We start from the raw sequence: 19,460 nt of genomic DNA, 5'->3' as shown, positions 1-19,460 counted from the left end.
AGCATCTCACAAAATTATCACTGAAAGACCGGCTTGTAACCGCTTCTATTCGGCTATCATGTGGAGAAGACTTCAATCGCTAAAGTAAGAAGTAGCTGTGAAGAACTATCTGCATTACCTGTAAGAAGCTACTAATTTACTATCCAGTTTTTCTGGACTTTTTCTTTGTTGCATATTAGATCAGTTTTCTCAAAGGCTTCAGAGAAATTTATAGTAATTGTCACTTTGAAATAAGAAAGTTAGAACTTTACCTTTTTAATGTGCAAAATAAAACATCAAAGGAGGTTGGCATGGTTCACCTTTAGAAATCCAACTGGGAATGAAACTGAGTGACTTTATCCAACAGATGCCACACAAATTCATCCATACAACCCTGAAAGAGAGTCTCTGAGTCCTCCCAGGAGGGTCCATAACAGGGCTACGAGGTGGCCTTCTGCACACACAAATAAAGGTGGAGAAGTGCTGATACTCTGCTGACATTACAGCCACAATGTAGACCTTAATAGCATCTCTCACACATGTTCAGTAGAGTTTGCTCCTTGTTGACTACCAGGAACTCTCTAGATGTTTCCACTTGTATTTCATCTCTATCAGCTCCTCTATAAATCACGAGGAAGGATGGGAGACGTGAAAAGGGACAGGTCTCATGGCTGCAATCTGATCCAAGAATCAGGTGGTACATGTGATATAATTGGAATCGATGAGCATGGATGAATTCTTCATTTATGGTTATGCAATATATTTTGGAGGATCTCTGAAAACGGATAGGGGTTGAGCAGCTACCCTATTCCTTCTTTTCCCCCTTAACAGTTTTTTTAAATAGTAAGGACAAAGCTGAAGCAGAGTTAGGAAATCATGGAAGGAAGCACAGTGTTGTCTAAATGCTTGCAAAATATTATTTTCAGTGATAATTGCACAATATTGTGTCCAGGAGGAGAACATGGATGTCCATGAAGTTTAGAGGGAGTCAAGGTCAAGTTCACACTGACTTCTTCCTGGTTAATCATTGTATTAGGTTTTTTTTTCTTTGCTACATTAAACTACTAAGGATCTAGTAAGAAGGAAAAAGGTTACAGCTGGCCTTGCAAACTGGAGATATTTGATTTCATTTGAAACAACTACTGTATTTTAAATAGTTCAATAATTTCTTTTATTTTTTTCCTTTTAATTGGCTTAAAAAAGTTTTCTCACAAAAAATAAATCTTTATTTTTTATTTGGGAAAAAAATCTGCAGTCCATTTGTAAAACAATGTTGCTAGAATCATATTATAATTAAACTGCTTTTGATCTGCAAAATCAGTTTCATACTTCAGAGTTTCAGATCCTTTAGGATCTTTTAAAAGCATATTCTTGCTATAATTATCAAGCCGTTCTCTCCTCCCCATTAAAATTTGCATTCTAATCTCTCTCTAAAAGAAGAAAATGAGCTTTTCCTAAATTTTTATATTGAAAGTTCTTCCAATTTTAAGATATATGTGATTCAGTTCCTTTTTGAGAATATTTGATTTTTAAGAAAATTCTTAGAATGAATGAGAATATTCCAAATATATTTCCTGTACGTGCGTTTCTGTGAATGAGCAATTTTCATCATGATATTGTATATTTAATGAAATTTCCCTACTCTCTTTTCCTTTCTGATGTTATTTGAAACAATTGTTTTAAGTCTTAATTTATTTTTTGCAACTCTGACTTCCTGATTCTGGTAGCAAACCAGAAACATCTGAAGTGCTGGGACCATTTGATATGCAAAGGACTGCTGTAGAACTTCCTAAGGACACAATGAGTTCACCTGAAGCAACTGAAAATATTAAAACGTTATTTCACTACCAGCATTCATTTGTAATTTCAAAGGTAAGATATGTAATATTTATAAATTATCAGGTATTAAAATTTACAAAAACAATCTATTCCATGTCTTTCAAAAATTTCAAAGGATATAAAGTGTTAATTTTACAAACTTTTTTCAGAATTATATACAGTTAATCCTCACCATATGGCTGTAATTGAGCCCTAAATTACGGTTGTAAATCGTTGCACCTGTAAGTCAAGAACCTGCCTAATCAGAAGTAATTTTCTACACCTCTGTATCTCTATTATGGCCAAAAGACTAATATGCAACATTGGAAAGATAAATGCATGGCCCCATTTATTCAATTGATTGAAGACTTGATAGTACTTGCTGCTTATGAGAAGGTTAAACGTAGGCATAGACTTTATATAGACAAGTATAATGAGCTATGGGACTCAATTATACAAAATACTGTAGCTTAACATAAAAATCATATAAATGTATTAAAATATATGCATTATTAAAAATATTGGGATTAGATCAATAGAAATAGAATTGTAACTATACTTACATTGAATTACATCATAAAATTTTTTGTTGTTGTAAGAAATGCTCTTTTTCCCTTTTGTTTAACAAAGTATATATCTCCATCATTATTATCTTTTGTCTTTTGCTCCTTTTCTTTCTTATTTTTGTTTATCAATTAAAAAACAATGAATAAAAAATAAACATGCTTCCACAGTCCTCAATCCCTGCATGTTTTTTTTCCCAATGCAAGTGTGGCTCCTTCCTGCTGTTTCCTCACAAATAAGCTAAAGAAACAAAGCACTCAAAAGGGAAATAATCTTACAAGCTGCCATTGTCCCAAAGGTGCTTTTTCAGGAGGCAACTGGACTTTCTTGTTTTTTCTTTGAAGACTTTTCGCTTCTCATCCAAGAAGCTTCTTCAGCTCTGACAGGATAGTGGGAAATGGAAGGATTTATATTCCTTGCAGACAGCACCTTTGGGACAACCATGACCTGGATAACTGAGAATCTTTACAGACTACAAACTGCCATTGTGTTGCTGAACTTAATTTTTATTTACATATTTATAAAATTTATATGCCATCCATCTTACTGTCGAGAGACTGAGCTATTCATGATTCCAGACTGAGTGGATGTCCTTGTCTAAAGGAGTGGCTTTAGTAGACCATTTTTTCTCTTGCTCATAAGCAATAGGTACAGTGGGCAAGTTTGGTTGCGATACATAATCATGCTTAGTTCCTATAGCATATCATTCTCTGGAGTGTGAGTATGGTTCTCTCTATGATCTGAAATCCTCAAATAATTAAATCTATACTTACACCTTCTCCTTTGTGCACCTCTGCCCATTTCTTTATATTTTTCCAGATGATATTTACTGCCAGTCAGTTGGGCGTCTTTGATCTGCTGAGAGAGTCAGGGGAACTGATGTCCTCTGCAACTGTGGCAGAGCGCTTGAAGACCAGACTCATTGGGATGCAGATGCTGCTGGGGGCCTGTGTGGAGATAAAGGTCCTGAAAGTGGAATGGAAGGATGGCAAAGGTGATCTTGTTAGCAGGTGGAAGCAGTTGTTTTAAAATGACCATATGCTAATCTTTTTATGGAGTTAGCAGTTTGTGGTCATTTGTTCTTCAGTTTTTTAAAAATTTATTGACAGTAAAGTAGGTACACAAAGTTTTCAGTTTTGCTTATTTATTTGTTATGTTATAAATCAGGGGTGAAATGCTACCGGTTCGCTCTGGTTTGGGCAAACTGGTAGTGATAAAAACTACAGGTTCAGGCAAATAGGTAGTAAAAAAATGCTTTAAAAAAGTTTTAAAAAGGTTCTGACGATCGTGTGGTACAGCTGTGATCATCGGAACCTTTTTTTTTTTACTTGTTTAAAGCGTTTTTTTACTACTGGTTCGAGTGAATAGGGAGTAAAAAAATGCTTTAAAAAGTAAAAAAAAAAAAAAAGTTGGTCCACCCACTCAGTCACATGACCCCCACCAAGCCATGCCCACCAAGTCACACCCACAGAACCAGTAGCAAAAAAATTTGCATTTCACCACTGTTATAAATCTTATGTCCAGAGAACTCAGCCACTTTGCTTCAAGATTGTCAGGAACTCTTTTTGGAATGGCAAATCAAATATGAAATATTTCACCAAACTGAAATAAATTGAAATGTTTATGATGAACCTTATGCTTTGCCCTTATCAGATATATATCACATTTAGCAATCGTGTTTTGAAGGAATTGTCTTATAATATGCTTTCATTTTTAGATCTTTATGGAAACACAGAGTTTGCCGATCTCTTTCTGGCTAAATCAAGCCCAAAGTCTCAGTATTATACCATGAAATTTCTTTCAGAAAACATATATGGATCACTGCAATACTTGCCTGAAGCTATAAGGTAAGAATGGAGCATTGGTGAAGTAAAAAATCTTTTCACCAAGAGTATGTTAGAGACCAGGATTTTTTGTAGGCTTCCTTTCCCACACAAGTAACAAGAATTTGAGTTGTCACTTGGAAGTTACTGCATCATTTTTAAGATTATGCACTAAATTATTCTAAAATCATCATTATTCAATACAGTTTGCCCGTTTTCTCAGCTGTCTCCCCTGAGATCAAATAACTAATAATCTTTGAAGCTGTGGATTTGTTTAAGCATCATTCTGTGTTGCTTATTAAAGGTGGAGTTGCAACAGATGCAGTGATTATGATTACACACACATTTCTTTTTGGACTTTCCAGTGGTGTATATTACTTATTCACTTCATCAAAATTTAATTCTTGTTCAACGTCTTTGGAAAAGATGCCTGTACACATACATACATATAAAGCTAACTTGCAAAAAGAGGGGTTAAGGTTTTTAATCTGATTAAAAACATTTTTTAAAAAATTAGATTTATATGCCGCCCTTCTCCGGAGACTCAGGGTGGCTTATAATGCGTTAAGCAATAGCCTTCATACTTTTGTATATTTTATACAAAGTCAGCTTATTGCCCCCACAACTGGGTCCTCAACTTTAAATTGTGTTAGCATTTTAATTTAGAAAGACATTTTGACAATTGAAGCAAAACTCAATATCAGAATTCAAAGAGCTTAATATTCAAAGTAAAAAAAAATCCTAGATAAAGGAATTTGTTTGGTGTTCTTACTATTCAATAATTAAAAACATAGTGAAGCAAGATGGGTATAAAGATTTCAATTTAATTCACTTACTCCACATATTTCTATTACTGTTTAGAGCCTCCAGTATCTTTAGAATAACATTTGCAAGTAATACAATTCACTATTTGAATGCTGGGGATGAAGAAGAATATAATACTAATGGTATTTTTGTTCATTTCATTTTTTTTTTGAAAAAAACAAACAAAAAAATCTGCTTCAGGGATGGAAAACCTCAGATTCTATCAATATATGGCATTTCTTCAAATGAGTTATATGGAGCACTGTACAGGTAAAAGTAGTTTTTATAACTTTCTTTTCTAAAGATTGGGCAGTAAATAGCTCTTTGGCTTTTATTTTTCTTATCACATCTCACTTTTGGGAATCTGCAAATATTTTCATGGAAGTTTTTAAATTAGACTAGATAAGCAACATTAGCTACCAACACTGATTTTGGCCAATCTGCCACAAACCGAAGCAAAGCCCAGTTTTGTTCTCACAATGCGTATACTATTCCATCCAATGTATAATCACAAATTTGGAGATTAGATTGTAAACCAGTCCATCAACCTATTTATCACCTCTTTATGGAAATAACAATAGCACTTAAAGTAATATACTCCTCCATAGTGCTTTACAGCACTCTCTGAATGGTTTACAGTGTCAGCATATTGACCCAACAATGTGGGTTTTCATTTTACTGATCTTGGAAGTATGGTAGGCTGTGTCAGCCTTGAACCCCATCTGGATGAAATTCCAGTATGCGGGCAAGTTAGCCTGCAATACTGCATTCTAACCACTGCGCCACCCAGAGTATTCTTGTGAAAGAATGGATGATTTGCAAGGAGAAGAAGAAGGCATGGGGAGATGTGCTAAATAATGCTGATGCAATCTTGGCATGGTCTTTTTTCCCATTTATTTTCTGCTTCCCAACTTATCTGTTCACTATTTCTTAGGCTTTGCATAACGTTTCTAACCCTGAAAGGAATAGTATGAAAAATAGCTATTTTTGGATCTTAGTGAAGTATGAATAAGATATTTATTGCCCATGTCCTTTCTGTCTTATGATGGTCTACAATCTCTCTTTGCCAGGACTATTCTTACAACCTGTCTCACTGACGAAGAGTTAATTTTCAAAAGGCAGAACTGGAATCTATAGATAGAACTAGATCAACTACATCTCAATTGCTAGAATCTGCAGGGTAGTCCATTATAGGAACAAAGATTTATTTTATTTATTTTATTTATTTGTTTAAATTTCTATACCGCCCTTCTCCAAATAGGACTCAGGGCGGTGCACAGCCTAAGTAAAAACAAAGCATACAAAATTTAAAAAACAGTATTAAAATAATTAAATATTCTGGCCGTAAATTAAAACAACCCAATTTAAAATCAATTTAAAATTTAGCTCAAGCCAGACCAGCTAGTTGAAATAAATAGGTTTTCAGGGCCCGACGAAAAATCCGGAGGTCTGTTATTATACGTAACTCTGGGGGAAGGTTATTCCAGAGGGTGGGCGCCGTCACAGAGAAGGCTCTCCCCCTGGGGGTCGCCAGCCGACATTGTCTGGCGGACGGCACCCTGAGGAGGCCCACTCTGTGCGAGCGTACTGGCCGGTGGGAGGCTATTGGTGGCAGAAGGCGGTCTCGTAAGTACCCCGGCCCTAAGCCATGGAGCGCTTTAAAGGTGGTCACCAACACCTTGAAGCGCACCCGGAAGACCACCGGGAGCCAGTGCAGCTCGCGCAGGAGAGGTGTCACATGGGAGCGCCTCGTCGCCCCCATAATCCCCCGCGCGGCCGCGTTCTGGACCAGCTGGAGCCTCCGGGTGCACCCCAGGGGAAGCCCCATGTAGAGAGCATTGCAGTAGTCCAGGCGGGAAGTGACTAGTGCCTGAGTGACTGTGCGTAGAGAGTCCTGATCTAGAAAGGGGCGCAACTGGCGTATCAGGCGAACCTGATAAAAAGCCCCCCTGGCCACGGCTGTCAAATGGTCTTCTAGAGACAGCCGTGCATCCAGGAGGATGCCCAAGTTGCGAGCCCTCTCCGTGGGGGCGAGTGATTCGCCCCCAATAGCCAGCGATGGCGTCAGCTGGCTATATCAGGACGCTGGAAGCCACAGCCACTCGGTCTTGGAGGGGTTGAGTCGGAGCCTGTTTCTCCCCATCCAGGCCCGCACGGCCTCCAGGCACTGGGACATCACTTCAAGGGCATCGTTGGGGTGGCCTGGGGTGGAGATGTACAGCTGGGTGTCATCAGCGTACTGATGGAACTCCACCCCGAAGCCACGGATGATCTCACCCATCGGCTTTACATAAATGTTGAACAGAAGGGGCGAGAGGACCGACCCTTGTGGCACCCCACAAGCAAGGTGCCTCGGGGTCGACCGCTGCCCCCCCGTCAACACAGATTGCGACCGGTCAGAGAGGTAGGAGGAGAACCACCGCAGAACGGTGCCCCCCACCCCCAACCCCGCCAACCGGTGCAACATGATACCATGGTCGATGGTATCAAAAGCCGCTGAGAGGTCTAACAGGACCAGGATAGAGGAGCAACGCCTATCCCGAGCCCTCCAGAGATCATCCTCCAACGCGACCAATGCCGTTTCCGTGCTGTGCCCAGGCCGGAAGCCGGACTGGAGCGGGTCTAGATAGACAGTTTCATCCAGGTACCGGGGAAGCTGTTGCGCTACCACACTCTCAACAACCTTCGCAACGAAGCGAAGGTTGGAGACTGGACGATAGTTAGCCAAAACAGCCGGATCCAGAGAGGGCTTCTTGAGGAGGGGCCTCACAACCGCTTCTTTCAAAGTGGCCGGCAGGACCCCCTCACTCAAAGAAGCGTTAACAATCTTCTGGAGCCAGCCTTGTGTCACCTCCCGGGAAGCCAGTACCAACCAGGAGGGACACGGGTCCAATAAACATGTGGTCGCGTTCAGCCGTCCCAGGACCCTGTCCATGTCCTCAGGAGCCACAGGATCGAACTCCCCCCAGATAACACTCTCAAGACCTGCCTCAGTCATCCCGTCTGGACATACCCAGTCAGAGGCCAGCCCTTCCCGAATCTGAGCGATTTTGTCATACAGATACTGCACAAAGTCCTCAGCTCGGCCCTGCAAGGGGTCATCCCGCGCTTCCAGATGGAGGAGGGAGCGGGTCACCCTAAACAGGGCGGCCGGGCGATTATCTGATGACGCGATAAGAGCGGCAAAATAGTTCATTAATTGCCCAGAGATTCTCCCAAATTCTTATCATGTATTTTGTCATGTCACATATGGAGCAGTGGTGGGTTTCAAAATTTTTTACTACCGGTTCTGTGGGTGTGGCTTGGTGGGCATGGCATGGCTTGGTGGGTGTGGCTTGGTGGGCATGGCAGGAGAAGGTTACTGCAAAATCCCTATTTCCTCCCTATCAGCTGGGACTTGGGAGGCAGAGAATAGATGGGGGTGGGGCCAGTCAGAATTTTTACTACCAGTTCTCTGAACAACTCAAAATTTCCACTACCGGTTCTCCAGAACTGGTCAGAACCTGCTGAAACACAACTCTGATATGCAGTGACTGGTTGCAATTCCACTGCATTTGCATAGTGCCAAAAATTGTTGGGATGACCAGTTTATGGCGACTTTAAGACAACTGAGACTGGGTCCAGAGAAGCAAGATAGCAGCCTACATACCTAACGTGCAGACAACTTTGTCTTCCAAAAGGTGGAGAAGGGAACTAGGGGATCAGCCATATTGGACTGAATTCTCACTAGCAGAGATGAAATGATAGAAAGCGTTGCAGTTACAGGAACATTGAGGGGGAGGATGTGATCATGCAATATTGGAATGGCAAATGAAACTGATTGCATTCTTTGACAAAGTGACAAAATTAGTGGACCAGCGAAATGCTGTGGATATAATTTACTTGGACTTCAATAAGGCACTCGACAAGCAGACCACAACCTACTACTTGATAAGATAGAAAAATGTGGGTTAGATAATATCACCACCAGATAGATTCATAACTGGCTGCCCAGCCACCCTCAATGTGTAGTCCTTAATGGGACTGTGTCTACATGGAGCGAAGTATGCAGTGGGATATCCCAAGGCTCCATCTTAGGCCCAGCACTCTTCAATATCTTAATCAATTATTTAGAAGAGGAGATAGAAGCGGAACTATCAAATTCACAGATGACAGCAAACTGGCAGGAATAGCCAACTCTCCAGAAGATAGCCTCAAGATACAGAATGATCTTGACAGACTTGAACCCCGGGCCCTAACTAACAAAATGAAATTCAGTGGTGAGAAGAGAAAGGTTCTACATTTAGGCAAGAAAAACCAACTGCACAGGTGTAGAATAGATGATATATGGCTCAATAGTAGTAACTATTATATAGTAAAAACTATTATGGTAAAAGTCCCTTCCAACTCTGTTATTCTGTTATTTTTTGTTATGTTTCTCAAATGCCAGTCCACAAAAAAGTTGGACTATTTTTGAGATTTTTCAAAGACAGTTGAGCCTGAGGCATATATAGGCATATTCAGCAGTTCTGGCCAGAAACTTTTCTGGTTGGAATTGGATTTTTTTTCATCCAGCTCCCAAATGGACAACTAATGCCATTTATCTTCATGGCAGATATTAAGCAACCTGCTCTTTAAAATCGAGTAGTGACACAAAAAACTTTCAGAAAGCAACTCATTATGAAGAGTATAGTTTTACAGTCAGATGTGGTTGTTGTTGTTAGTTGCAAAGTCATGTTTGACCCATTGCGACCCCATGGACAATGTCCTCCAGGCCTTCCTGTCCTCTACCATTCTCTGGAGTCCATTTAAGCTCACGCCTATTGCTTCAGTGACTTCATCCACCCACCTCATTCTCTATCGTCCCTTCTTCTTTTGCCCTCAATCTTTCCCAGCATTAGGCTCTTCTCCAGTGAGTCCTTCCTTTTCATTAGGTAGCCAAAGTATTTGAGTTTCATCTTCAGGATCTGGCCTTCTAAAGAGCAGTCAGGGTTGATCTTCTCTAGGACTGACCAGTTTGATTGCTTTGCAGTCCAAGGGACTCGCAGGAGTCGTCTCCAGCACCATAGTTCAAAGGCCTCAATTCTTTGATGCTCAGCCTTTCTTATGGTCCAACTTTCACAGCCATACATTGCAACTGGGAAAACCATAGTCTTGACTATACACACTTTTGTTGGCAGGATGATGTCTCTGCTTTTTAGTATGCTTTCTAGATTTGCCATAGCTTTTCTCTCCAGGAGCAAGCATCTTTTAATTTCTTGGCTGCAGTCCCCATCTGCAATGATCTTGGAACCCAGGAAAATAAAATCTGTCACTGCCTCCATTTCTTTCTCATCTATTTGCCAGGAATTGAGAGGGCTGGATACCATGATGTTAGTTTTCTTAATGTTGAGTTTCAAGCCAACTTTTGCAGTCTCCTTCTTCACCTGCATCAAGAGGCTCTTTAGTTCCTTTTCACTTTATGCCATTAGAGTGGTATCATCTGCATATCTGAGGTTGTTGATATTTCTCCCAGTAATATTAATTCCAACTTTTGATTCATCTAGCCCTGTCTTTCTCATGATGTGCTCTGCATATAAGTTAAATAGGCAGGGCGACAGTATACAGCTTTGCCGGACTCCTTTCCCAATTTTAAACCAATCAGTGATTCCGTGTTCAGTTCTCACTGTTGCTTCTTGACCTGCCTATAGATTTCTCAAGAGACAAATAAGATGGTCTGGAAATCCCAGCTCTTTAAGTACTTGCCACAATTTGTTGTGATCCACACAATCAAAGGCTTTAGCATAGTCAATGAAGCAGAAGTAGATGTTTTTCTGGAACTCCCTAGCTTTCTCCATGATTCAGCGTATGTTGGCAATTTGATCTCTAGTTCCTCTGCCTCTTTGAAATCCTGCCTGTACTTCTGGTAGTTCTCAATCCACATACTGTAGAGCCTATCTTGTAGGATTTTAAGCGTAACTTTCCTAGCATATGAAATGAGTGCAATGGTGCGATAGTTTGAACATTCTTTGGCATTGCCTTTCTTTGGAATTGGAATGTAAACTGACCTTTTCCAATCCTGTTGAGTTTTCCAAATTCTCTGGCAAATTGAGTGTAACATTTTTACTATATCATCTTTTAAGATTTTGAATAGCTGAGCTGGAATACTGTCTCCTCCACTAGTTTGTTGTTGCTCAGATTTCCTAAGGCCCATTTGACTTCACATTCTAGGATGTCTGGCTCAAGGTCAGTGACCACCCCATCGTGGTTATCAGGGATGTTAAGCTCGTTGTTGTACAGTTCTTCTGTGTAATTTTGCCACCTCTTCTTAATCTCTTCTGTTTCTGTTAGATCCCTGCCATTTTGGTCCTTTATCATGCCCATCTTTGTATGAAACATTCCCTTCATATCTCCAATTTTCTTGAAGAGATCTCTGGTCCTCCCTACTCTATTGTTTTCTTCTATTTCTTTGCCCTGTTCATTTAATAATGCATTCTTATCTCTTCTAGCTATTCTCTGGAATTCTGCATTCAACTGGGTGTATTTCTCCCTTGCCTTTTGCTTCCCTTCTTTCCTCAGCTATTTGCAAAGCTTCCTCAGACAGCCATTCTGCTTTCTTGAATTTCTTTTTCTTTGGGATGGTTTTAGTTGCTACCTCTTGTACAATGTTGTGAACCTCCATCCATAGTTCTCCAGAAACTCTGTCTATCGGATCTAATTCCTTAAATCTATTTATCACCTCTACTGTATATTCATCAGGGATATGATTTAGTTCATACCTGAGTGGCCTAGTGCTTTTCCCTACTTTCTTCAATTTAAGCCTAAATGTTGCAACGAGAAGCTCATGATCTGAGCCACAGTCAGCTCTTGGTCTTGTTTTTACTGACTGTATAGAGCTTGTCCACCTTTGGCTGCAGAGCATATAATCAATCTGAATTCTTTGTTGACTGTCTGGTGATGTCCATATGTAGAATCGTCTCTTGGGTTGTTGAAAAAGAGTGTTTGCTCTTACCATCGTATTCTCTTGACAAAATTCTATCAGCCTGTGCCCTGCTTCTTTTTATACTCCAAGGCCAAACTTGCCTGTTATTCCGGTTATCTTTTGGCTTCCTACTTTAGCATTCAAATTCCCCATGATGATAAGGACATCATTTTTTGGTGTTAATTCTATAAGGTGCTGTAGAACCGGTCATAGAACCGGTCAATTTCTTTCTCTTCAGCACCAGTGATTGGGACATAGACTTGGTTTACTGTGATACTGAATGGTTTGCTTTGGATTCAAACTGAGATCATTCTGTCATTTTGGGGATTGTATCCCAGTATTGCTTTTCCTACTTGTTTATTGATCATGAAGGCTAGTCCATTTCTTCTGAGGGATTCTTGCCCACAGCAGTATACCTGATGGTCATCTGAATTAAATTCACCCATTCCTGTCCATTTTGGTTTGCTGATTCCTAAGATGTCGATGTTCAGTCTTGTCATCTCTTGTTTGACCATGTCCAGCTTGCCTTGATTCATGGATCTTACATTCCAGGTTCCTATGGAGAAAAAATATTTACAGCATCGGACTTTCCTTTCACCATCAGATGCATCCACAGCTGAGCGTCCTTTCAGTTTTGGCCCAGTCGCTTCATTCTTTCTGGTGCTACTAGTACTAACCCTCTGTTCTTCCCCAGTAGCATATTGGACACCTTCCGACCTGAGGAGCTTGTCTTCCAACGTCATATCTTTTTTCCTTTTGGTACTGTCCATGGGGTTTTCATGGCAAAGATATTGGAGTGGGTTGCCATTTCCTTCTCCAGTGGATCACATTTTTTTAGAACTCTCTGCTATGACCTGTCCATCTTGGGTGGTCCTACACGGCATAGCTCATAGCTTCATTGAGCTGTGCAAGCCCCTTCGCACGACAAGGCAGTAATCCATGAAGTGTAGTCAGATGCTAATCATATTGTATTTCATGTACTTGTATTTCTGTTGATTACCTGCCAGTGCAATTTTCAATTCTAGATCAAAGGAAGGCGTTGAAAGCTTTTTCAGGTACATGGATGAGGCTTGGAGTCTCTATGGAAAAGAAGTGGTCTCTGCCTTTGATCTTTCTGGTTTTCAGCTGATTTATGATCTGGGTGGTAAGTCCCTGATGTTCTTCATCATGCCCCTTACTAGCCATTCAATATTATATATTGAAAGAAATTGGACTGAAAGACTTTTCAGTTCTGTCAAGACCTTGTAATTCCCTGAATCGCAAAAGTAGAGTTGAAAGATTATACCCTGTAAATACCAAATTTTATAATCACTTAACTTATCAGAATTACTGTACGTCTCACAGTAACATAGCAACATTCCTGAGACACCAGGACACTGACACCAATGGGGATGGTTGGAGCCTTGGGACAGATGATGGTAGCAACTGGCCCTGCCACGCCATCTCCAGCATTGTAGCAAACAGTCCAGATGGTTCCAGTGGCAGCTGGAGTCCTTGCACCATTGCCAGTAGTAGTGGCTGGGTTGCCACTAGAGTATGTCCTGGTGTGGGAAGAACAGTCACCACCTACTTTGGTGATCTGCTTTGATGGAAGCCCAGATAACCTGGCCCATTTCCTGGTTTATAGTTTGGTACTATATGGAGCACTATGGAGTGATGTACCCAGATGATGCAGCCCAAGTTCACACCATCACGTCCAACTTAGAAGGCAGTGCTTCAGAATGGTTGCTAAAGCAAAGCAATCAAGGAAAAATTGATACAAAGAATCACTGTGTCAACCGTCCCATTTGGCACATTCAACAAAAGAAATTCTCAGCTCTTTAGATTAACCAAGAGTGTAGTTTTATTGAAAAATCCATCTAGGTACAGCAGAAACAAAGTCATTTTAAAGATTTTTCCTGCGAAAATCCACATAGGTATCTCCTTTTCCCCCCTCTGTTCTACCCTCAGTTCACCAATTGAGTTCAGTTCTTTTGTTTTGGAAAAACTGTCTGATTTGATCAAAACATTTTTTCATTCCTTGGCCTTGTTGCATATCGTAACCCCAGCAACAGATGGTTCACTTGCATACCACCCTTAAGAATTTGCCACCCTTCCACTGTCACTGTTTGGCAAAGCTGGGAGAAGGCAACTGTGCAGATTCGAGTCAGGTTTGACACACTGGATGGGAGTGGATTGAGAAAAACTATCCAGTAGGATAGATGTCAAAATAAATAAATGAATTTCTGAGCATAGTAAAAGGATAGAGGTAAAATGAAATGAATTTTTCATCTAGTCCAGCTAGATGAAAAATAAAACAATGAGGTAAGTTTAAAAAGACATAATAAATATTCCAGTAAACTATTAAAAATGTTGACATGCAGGATATTTTTTCTTACATAGTTTCTTTCTTTTTTTGTTCTTTTTTCAAGGAAGTAGCGGTGGCTTAGCTAAGGAATTTATTTCAAAGTACCCAAATTGTACTGTGACACTTTTTGACCTTCCTGAAGTTATGGAAATATCTAAAAAATATAATGCATTTTCAGATGGATCCCAGATCACTTTCCATGAAGGTAATATTTGTTCGACCATTTACGCAAAATGAAAATGAATATATATCATCCTAGGCTTTGCAGCATATTTTTCTGTGGGTAGAGAAGTAAATCCATAATGTTGACAGTAGTATTTCCATTCAGTTGCTTACAAAAGTATGTTTTATAGCTTATTTTAAATCTTTGCCATCTGGTGTTAAAGAAGCCCATGGTTTTTGTTTTCTAATATTAATGGATGTTGCTAAGCTCTTTCTTACTGGTAAAGCTCATTACAGACCAGTCAGTGAAATGATTAAGATCCTTCTTTAGACTGGGAAAAGTCGAACTTAGGAAGTGTACAGTGATTCAGTTTTAACTTATTTTTGAAAAAGCTTTTGAGAAATATTTTGAGTTTCCAAATAAAATATTAATGAATGGGAAGGCAGAAATTCATATTACCAATGAAGGTAATACTTGTTTAGAAACAATATCTCTTGCATTTAAAAAAGCACCATTGAAGGAAGCTAGTAGCATTCTAGAGCCAAATCTTTAAAGGGGAGAATAAATTCTGTTTTCCAAGGTGATAATAGATTCCTACCTTATTAAAGGATTTATTCTTTTTGCAGGGGATTTTTTTAAAGATCCAATTCCTGAAGCAGATCTTTACATCTTGTCAAGAGTCTTGGTTAACTGGAATGATGAAAAGTGTATCCAACTACTAACAAAAGTATTTACAGCCTGTAAACCAGGTACGCATATTCACATTGCTAGAAAGAGAAAAACTGCCATTGTGAATGGGAAGTCAAGCAAGCCAAACAGGGTCCACCATGGCTTTTTTATGTATTTGCAACAACCTTTGACAATATACAGATAGTGCTTGATGTATGACCTAAAATGGGCTCAGAATTTTGATTGTAGGTCATTGCAGTCATTAAGAGAGTGACCACATGACCTCTTCACTTTGTTCACTGACCACACTCCTTACTCTCCCAGTTGAGCTTGTTAAGCAGCTGTGTGAATCAGTAAATAGCCAGAATGAAAACTGGATGCCAAAGAGGACAGGCAGTTCCTCCCCATACCTGGAAGGGAACCTTTGCACTGGGATGCAGAAAAGAATCTTGAAAGGTCTGATATATGTTGGAATGTAGTAGGGCACTACATTCCACTTCCTAGGAAGGAGGAGGCATATTCCAGAAGAGTAAAAGACAACTCAATTTAGATAGTTTGTGGGAGAGAAAAAGAGTGAAGCCAGTCCCTCCCCAATAGTTCCCAGAATACATGGTTCATGTAGGCAGTGTCCTGCTTCAGTTTGGCAAGATTCTGTCTATACATGTAGAACAATAAACAAATCAGTTTAGAAGAATCACTATGTGTGTTTTATTGTTTTTGGAGCCTTGCAGATCTTGGTTTTTCTGGCCCACAGTAGGGCTTCACCTAACCTCCATGTTCAAAAGGACAGAGAAAGGGAACTCAGATCTTTGGGATCCAAGTTTCTTTTCTACAACCGACTGCAAAGGATTATTTCTTCTCCATCTTGTATGGCTTCCTTTCTTTGGCCCAACAATAGGAGTTCCCCTCTGCTCCATGTAAGAAGAGAACCACTGTGGTTGGCAAGAGAAATGAACTTTTGGTCTTCAGATCCCGATTCCTTTCTCCACCCATACTGGAGATCCCCTCTGCTCCATGTGGTAGCCTTTCTATCCTTCAGAAACAGCTGTTTGCTAGTGTTTGGCTTTTCCTCATATTGGCTTGGCTCATCTGTCAGCAGTTGCACAAAAAGACAAATGTAGTAGACCAGGGCATAGGGGGCAGGGAGAAAGCTGGGGACTTCTGCATGGGTGGAGCTACATGGGCATGGAGCAGACTCTAAGGCCATGGCAATTTTGTGTGTGCTGGAAGGCTAGTTGGACAACTGATTTGTGAGGAAGAGATTGGTGGGTGGGATATGGTAGTAGCACCTGAGGTGTAAGTACTGGTGTGTGCTACCAAGTAGCAAAATTTTAATCATATGACTGCGGGGGCAATGCAAAGCCATAACTTTGCCCAGAGTTGCCCAGAATTGCCTCTAGATCAGATGGATGGCACTATTTATTTATTTATTTATTTATTTATTTATTTATTTATTTATTCAATAAATAAACAAACAACTAACTTGCTAATTTGAGGCAGGGGTCATAACTCTTTTTGTTTAACATGATCATAATTTTGAATAGTCACTGAATGAATGGTCATAAATCAAGGACTACCTGTAGAAGAAATCAGTTGTATTAGTGCTAATCCAAAACTGTATTGCCGAAATGAATAGTAGCAGATTTAGAAAGAGAAAAGTGCCACTTTTCTACTTAATAAAATTAATAAAATTAGCATAGGATCCATTCATAAGCAGAGGCTATAGCTCTCCTGGAGGTAAACGTGACAGTTATTAAAGCTCATACAAAAATTATTAGTTATTAAATCTGAATTTGCAGAAGAAATAGGGTCATTGCACTTTGAGTCACACTGAACTTTGGGAAGAAATTAGATGATTATTCTTGGGCTGCACTCCCTAAATAATATTGAACCATTACTATTTCTATAATAGGAATCTATTTCCTCCCATAAGTACCTATGAAAGCTATGTTATGAAACCTGTTTGTTTGTTCACTGTCCAAGACAGAAAATTGCCATTTTTGATGAATTTAGGCAAAGTCTGATTGAGGAAAGATTGCTTAGAAGTTCCATGTTTCTTCAGTCATGAAATATAGGCAGAGCGTGGGAAGCAATTCTGTGGTAAACAGGCTAAAATAACATGTGTAATGAGTTATTCAATGCTGAAGGTGCTGGGACGTGGCATAGTATTTCAATATCTTTTATGATACTAAAATGGATTTAGCCTAGGAAAAATGAGTCTAAAACAATATTTTAATGAGGGGGGAAAGTAGTAGAATGAAAATGAGATGCATGGATATGTTTTCTTTTCTAGGCAATTTATTTTTGAGTTAACAAATTACTTTTGCAACAGGTGGGGGAGTCTTACTAGTGGAACCAACTGTTGATGAAGAAATATTTGGGTCTTTTCCTGCCCATATGTACGCCATGATATCATTGCTTCTGACTAGAGGAAAATTACGGAAATCATCAGAGCTTTGTATGTTCTTCAACATAACTGGCTTTAAAGATATTCAGTTCAAGAAAGGAAATGTCTTTGATGTCATTCTGGCCAGAAAATAGTATTCAACATGCTCCATTCCTATTTAGTATTTTAAAAAATACAATAATAAAATTGCTTTACTATTCCACTGATTCTAACCTCTGTGTCTATTTATGTATTTATTTACTATACTAATCCTATTATCATCTACTGACCCTACTTTGATGTATCCCTCAACTGTAATATCCACACTGGAAGAAAATAATTTAGATTGAAAAGAGTCTTGAGAGTTTGAAATTCTTCAGGGGTTTATTTGTTGCCCAAGACAGGTTATATCACAAGATCAATATGTATATTGTGGAGCATCTGATCAGTCTGAGTTAGAGTGCCTACTGGCCTCAGTTGTAAGAAACAGTAAAATACTGGGGAAGGTGAGAATTTCATAGTGTATGGCGTTTAGTAGTCAGAATTACAAGGTAGACCAGACCAGACAGCCAATTCCATAGGAACACAAGAAATACTTTTCATCATAATAACAGTATATTGCCAAGTCTCTTTATGTTTTACCTTCTCTCTCCAATGCCCCTTTTCATCAAAGAGGAGTCAGACCAAGTCTCGTTGCCCAGGGCTGAAGTGATGCTTCTGATCTTGTTTCTGTAACAGCTTCTGAATGTTCAGAATACAGAAGCTGCTGTACAGGATTAAAGCTCCTGACACTGAAGTGGAAGGAAAGAAAAGTAATCCCATGAGATGCAGGAAGCAACTGGAATAGTCAACAATTATTCTATAACATGGCTGCACCTGAGAGGCTGATAAGCTTGACAGAGTCCAAGAAGAGGGGGAGTTTCCAGACATGCCAGGCCAGAAAGTTGATGTGGTAGTAAAACATGTCTCTCTGCATGTGTTTTTGTGTGTTGAGTCCATTATCACTCTGTGATTTTGGGTTGGCCTGCCTCACAGAATCTATTTCCTCTTCTCAATGTTTTATATTTGTATATTTATATATTGTATTTATAAATTTATTTAATATACAAAACAATTTATATTAAGTCAGACAAACCAGAAGAGGAAAAATAAAACAAAACTACAGGGTGGAGCTGATTACCAAATTGAAATAATATCCAAATCCAAACTGTAATGAAAGTTGAAAGAATGGTCATTATAGTCAGCCAAATAGTTTGCACAAATCTAAGGCAGGATCCTCTTTAGGTCCAGCTAACCACCTCATAAATGTGTCTCAATAACAGGGGAGAAGTGGACATGTGGTGTTCCCTTCCTTGACTGCCTTTTTTTTTTTATCTTGCTCTCTTCACTATTCCAGTTTGGAAAAAAAGTGGTCCCTCTTGTGTGAAATAACTTCTTGAGGTTGCTCTCCTCACTTCTCCTGCCAGTCCCTAAAATGTGTGGCAAACATGATAGTAACACAGTGTGACACCAGGAAAATGTAAACATGTTCCCTGCAATATCACTCCAATCTTCATCAGGTGGGTTCCTCCATCTTGTTTGCCAACTACTAGAATAACCACAACTGTTCATAACAACTGAAACAAATTCAAACAATGAAGGCCAATTGAAGGTTGACTTAGGAACAGCTACTGTATGTAAGCTATTCAGGCTCAGTATAAATCTTAAGGCAAAAGATTTAGAAGGATTTTTTACAATGAACAGTGAATTCACAATCATATTCCCTTTGTCCCAAAAATCTTCTTTTAAACCAGCACAGTGGGAAGCATTAAAAGTACTGCAAGACATTCAGGATCTATGTATTTACAGAGAAAATGTCAGGATTATTGTCCCTGTAACTGTCTAATTTTTAATGCCTTTTAGAAATGGAAAAACCAAATTTACTCAATATATGGCACTCCCTCAAACAAACCTTTGAGGCCTTTTAC

General features: G+C 39.5%; 1 protein-coding gene and 1 pseudogene across 1 annotated transcript; one reads left to right on the top strand and one right to left on the bottom strand.

Annotated features, from left to right (window-relative positions):
* Window positions 1-19,460, bottom strand: part of LOC139316733 (acetylserotonin O-methyltransferase-like) — a 170,005-nt pseudogene that overhangs the window by 58,879 nt on the left and 91,666 nt on the right.
* On the top strand, window positions 59-17,648 carry LOC139317256 (acetylserotonin O-methyltransferase-like). Its single transcript, XM_070944276.1, has 9 exons — window positions 59-84; window positions 1,707-1,851; window positions 3,181-3,355; window positions 4,079-4,208; window positions 5,190-5,258; window positions 12,954-13,072; window positions 14,340-14,480; window positions 15,065-15,187; window positions 17,440-17,648. Exons 1-9 carry the CDS (start codon window positions 59-61, stop codon window positions 17,646-17,648), a joined length of 1,137 nt encoding a protein of 378 aa, XP_070800377.1.

The sequence above is a fragment of the Pituophis catenifer genome, unplaced genomic scaffold (assembly GCF_029215685.1).
Source record: "Pituophis catenifer annectens isolate HBS135680 unplaced genomic scaffold, rPitCat1.0.hap2 SCAF_4, whole genome shotgun sequence".
Classification (NCBI taxonomy): Eukaryota; Metazoa; Chordata; class Lepidosauria; order Squamata; family Colubridae; genus Pituophis; species Pituophis catenifer.
This window is presented reverse-complemented; position numbering and strand designations above follow the sequence as displayed.

What these genes read in the sequence shown, in the direction of transcription:
- LOC139317256 (XM_070944276.1), top strand. Translation starts at nt 59, where the DNA reads ATGTGGAGAAGACTTCAATCGCTAAA. An exon ending in TACTTGCCTGAAGCTATAAG is followed by an intron (nt 4,209 to 5,189) that starts GTAAGAATGGAG and finishes AATCTGCTTCAG; the next exon opens with GGATGGAAAACCTCAGATTC. An exon ending in GCTGATTTATGATCTGGGTG is followed by an intron (nt 13,073 to 14,339) that starts GTAAGTCCCTGA and finishes TCTTTTTTCAAG; the next exon opens with GAAGTAGCGGTGGCTTAGCT.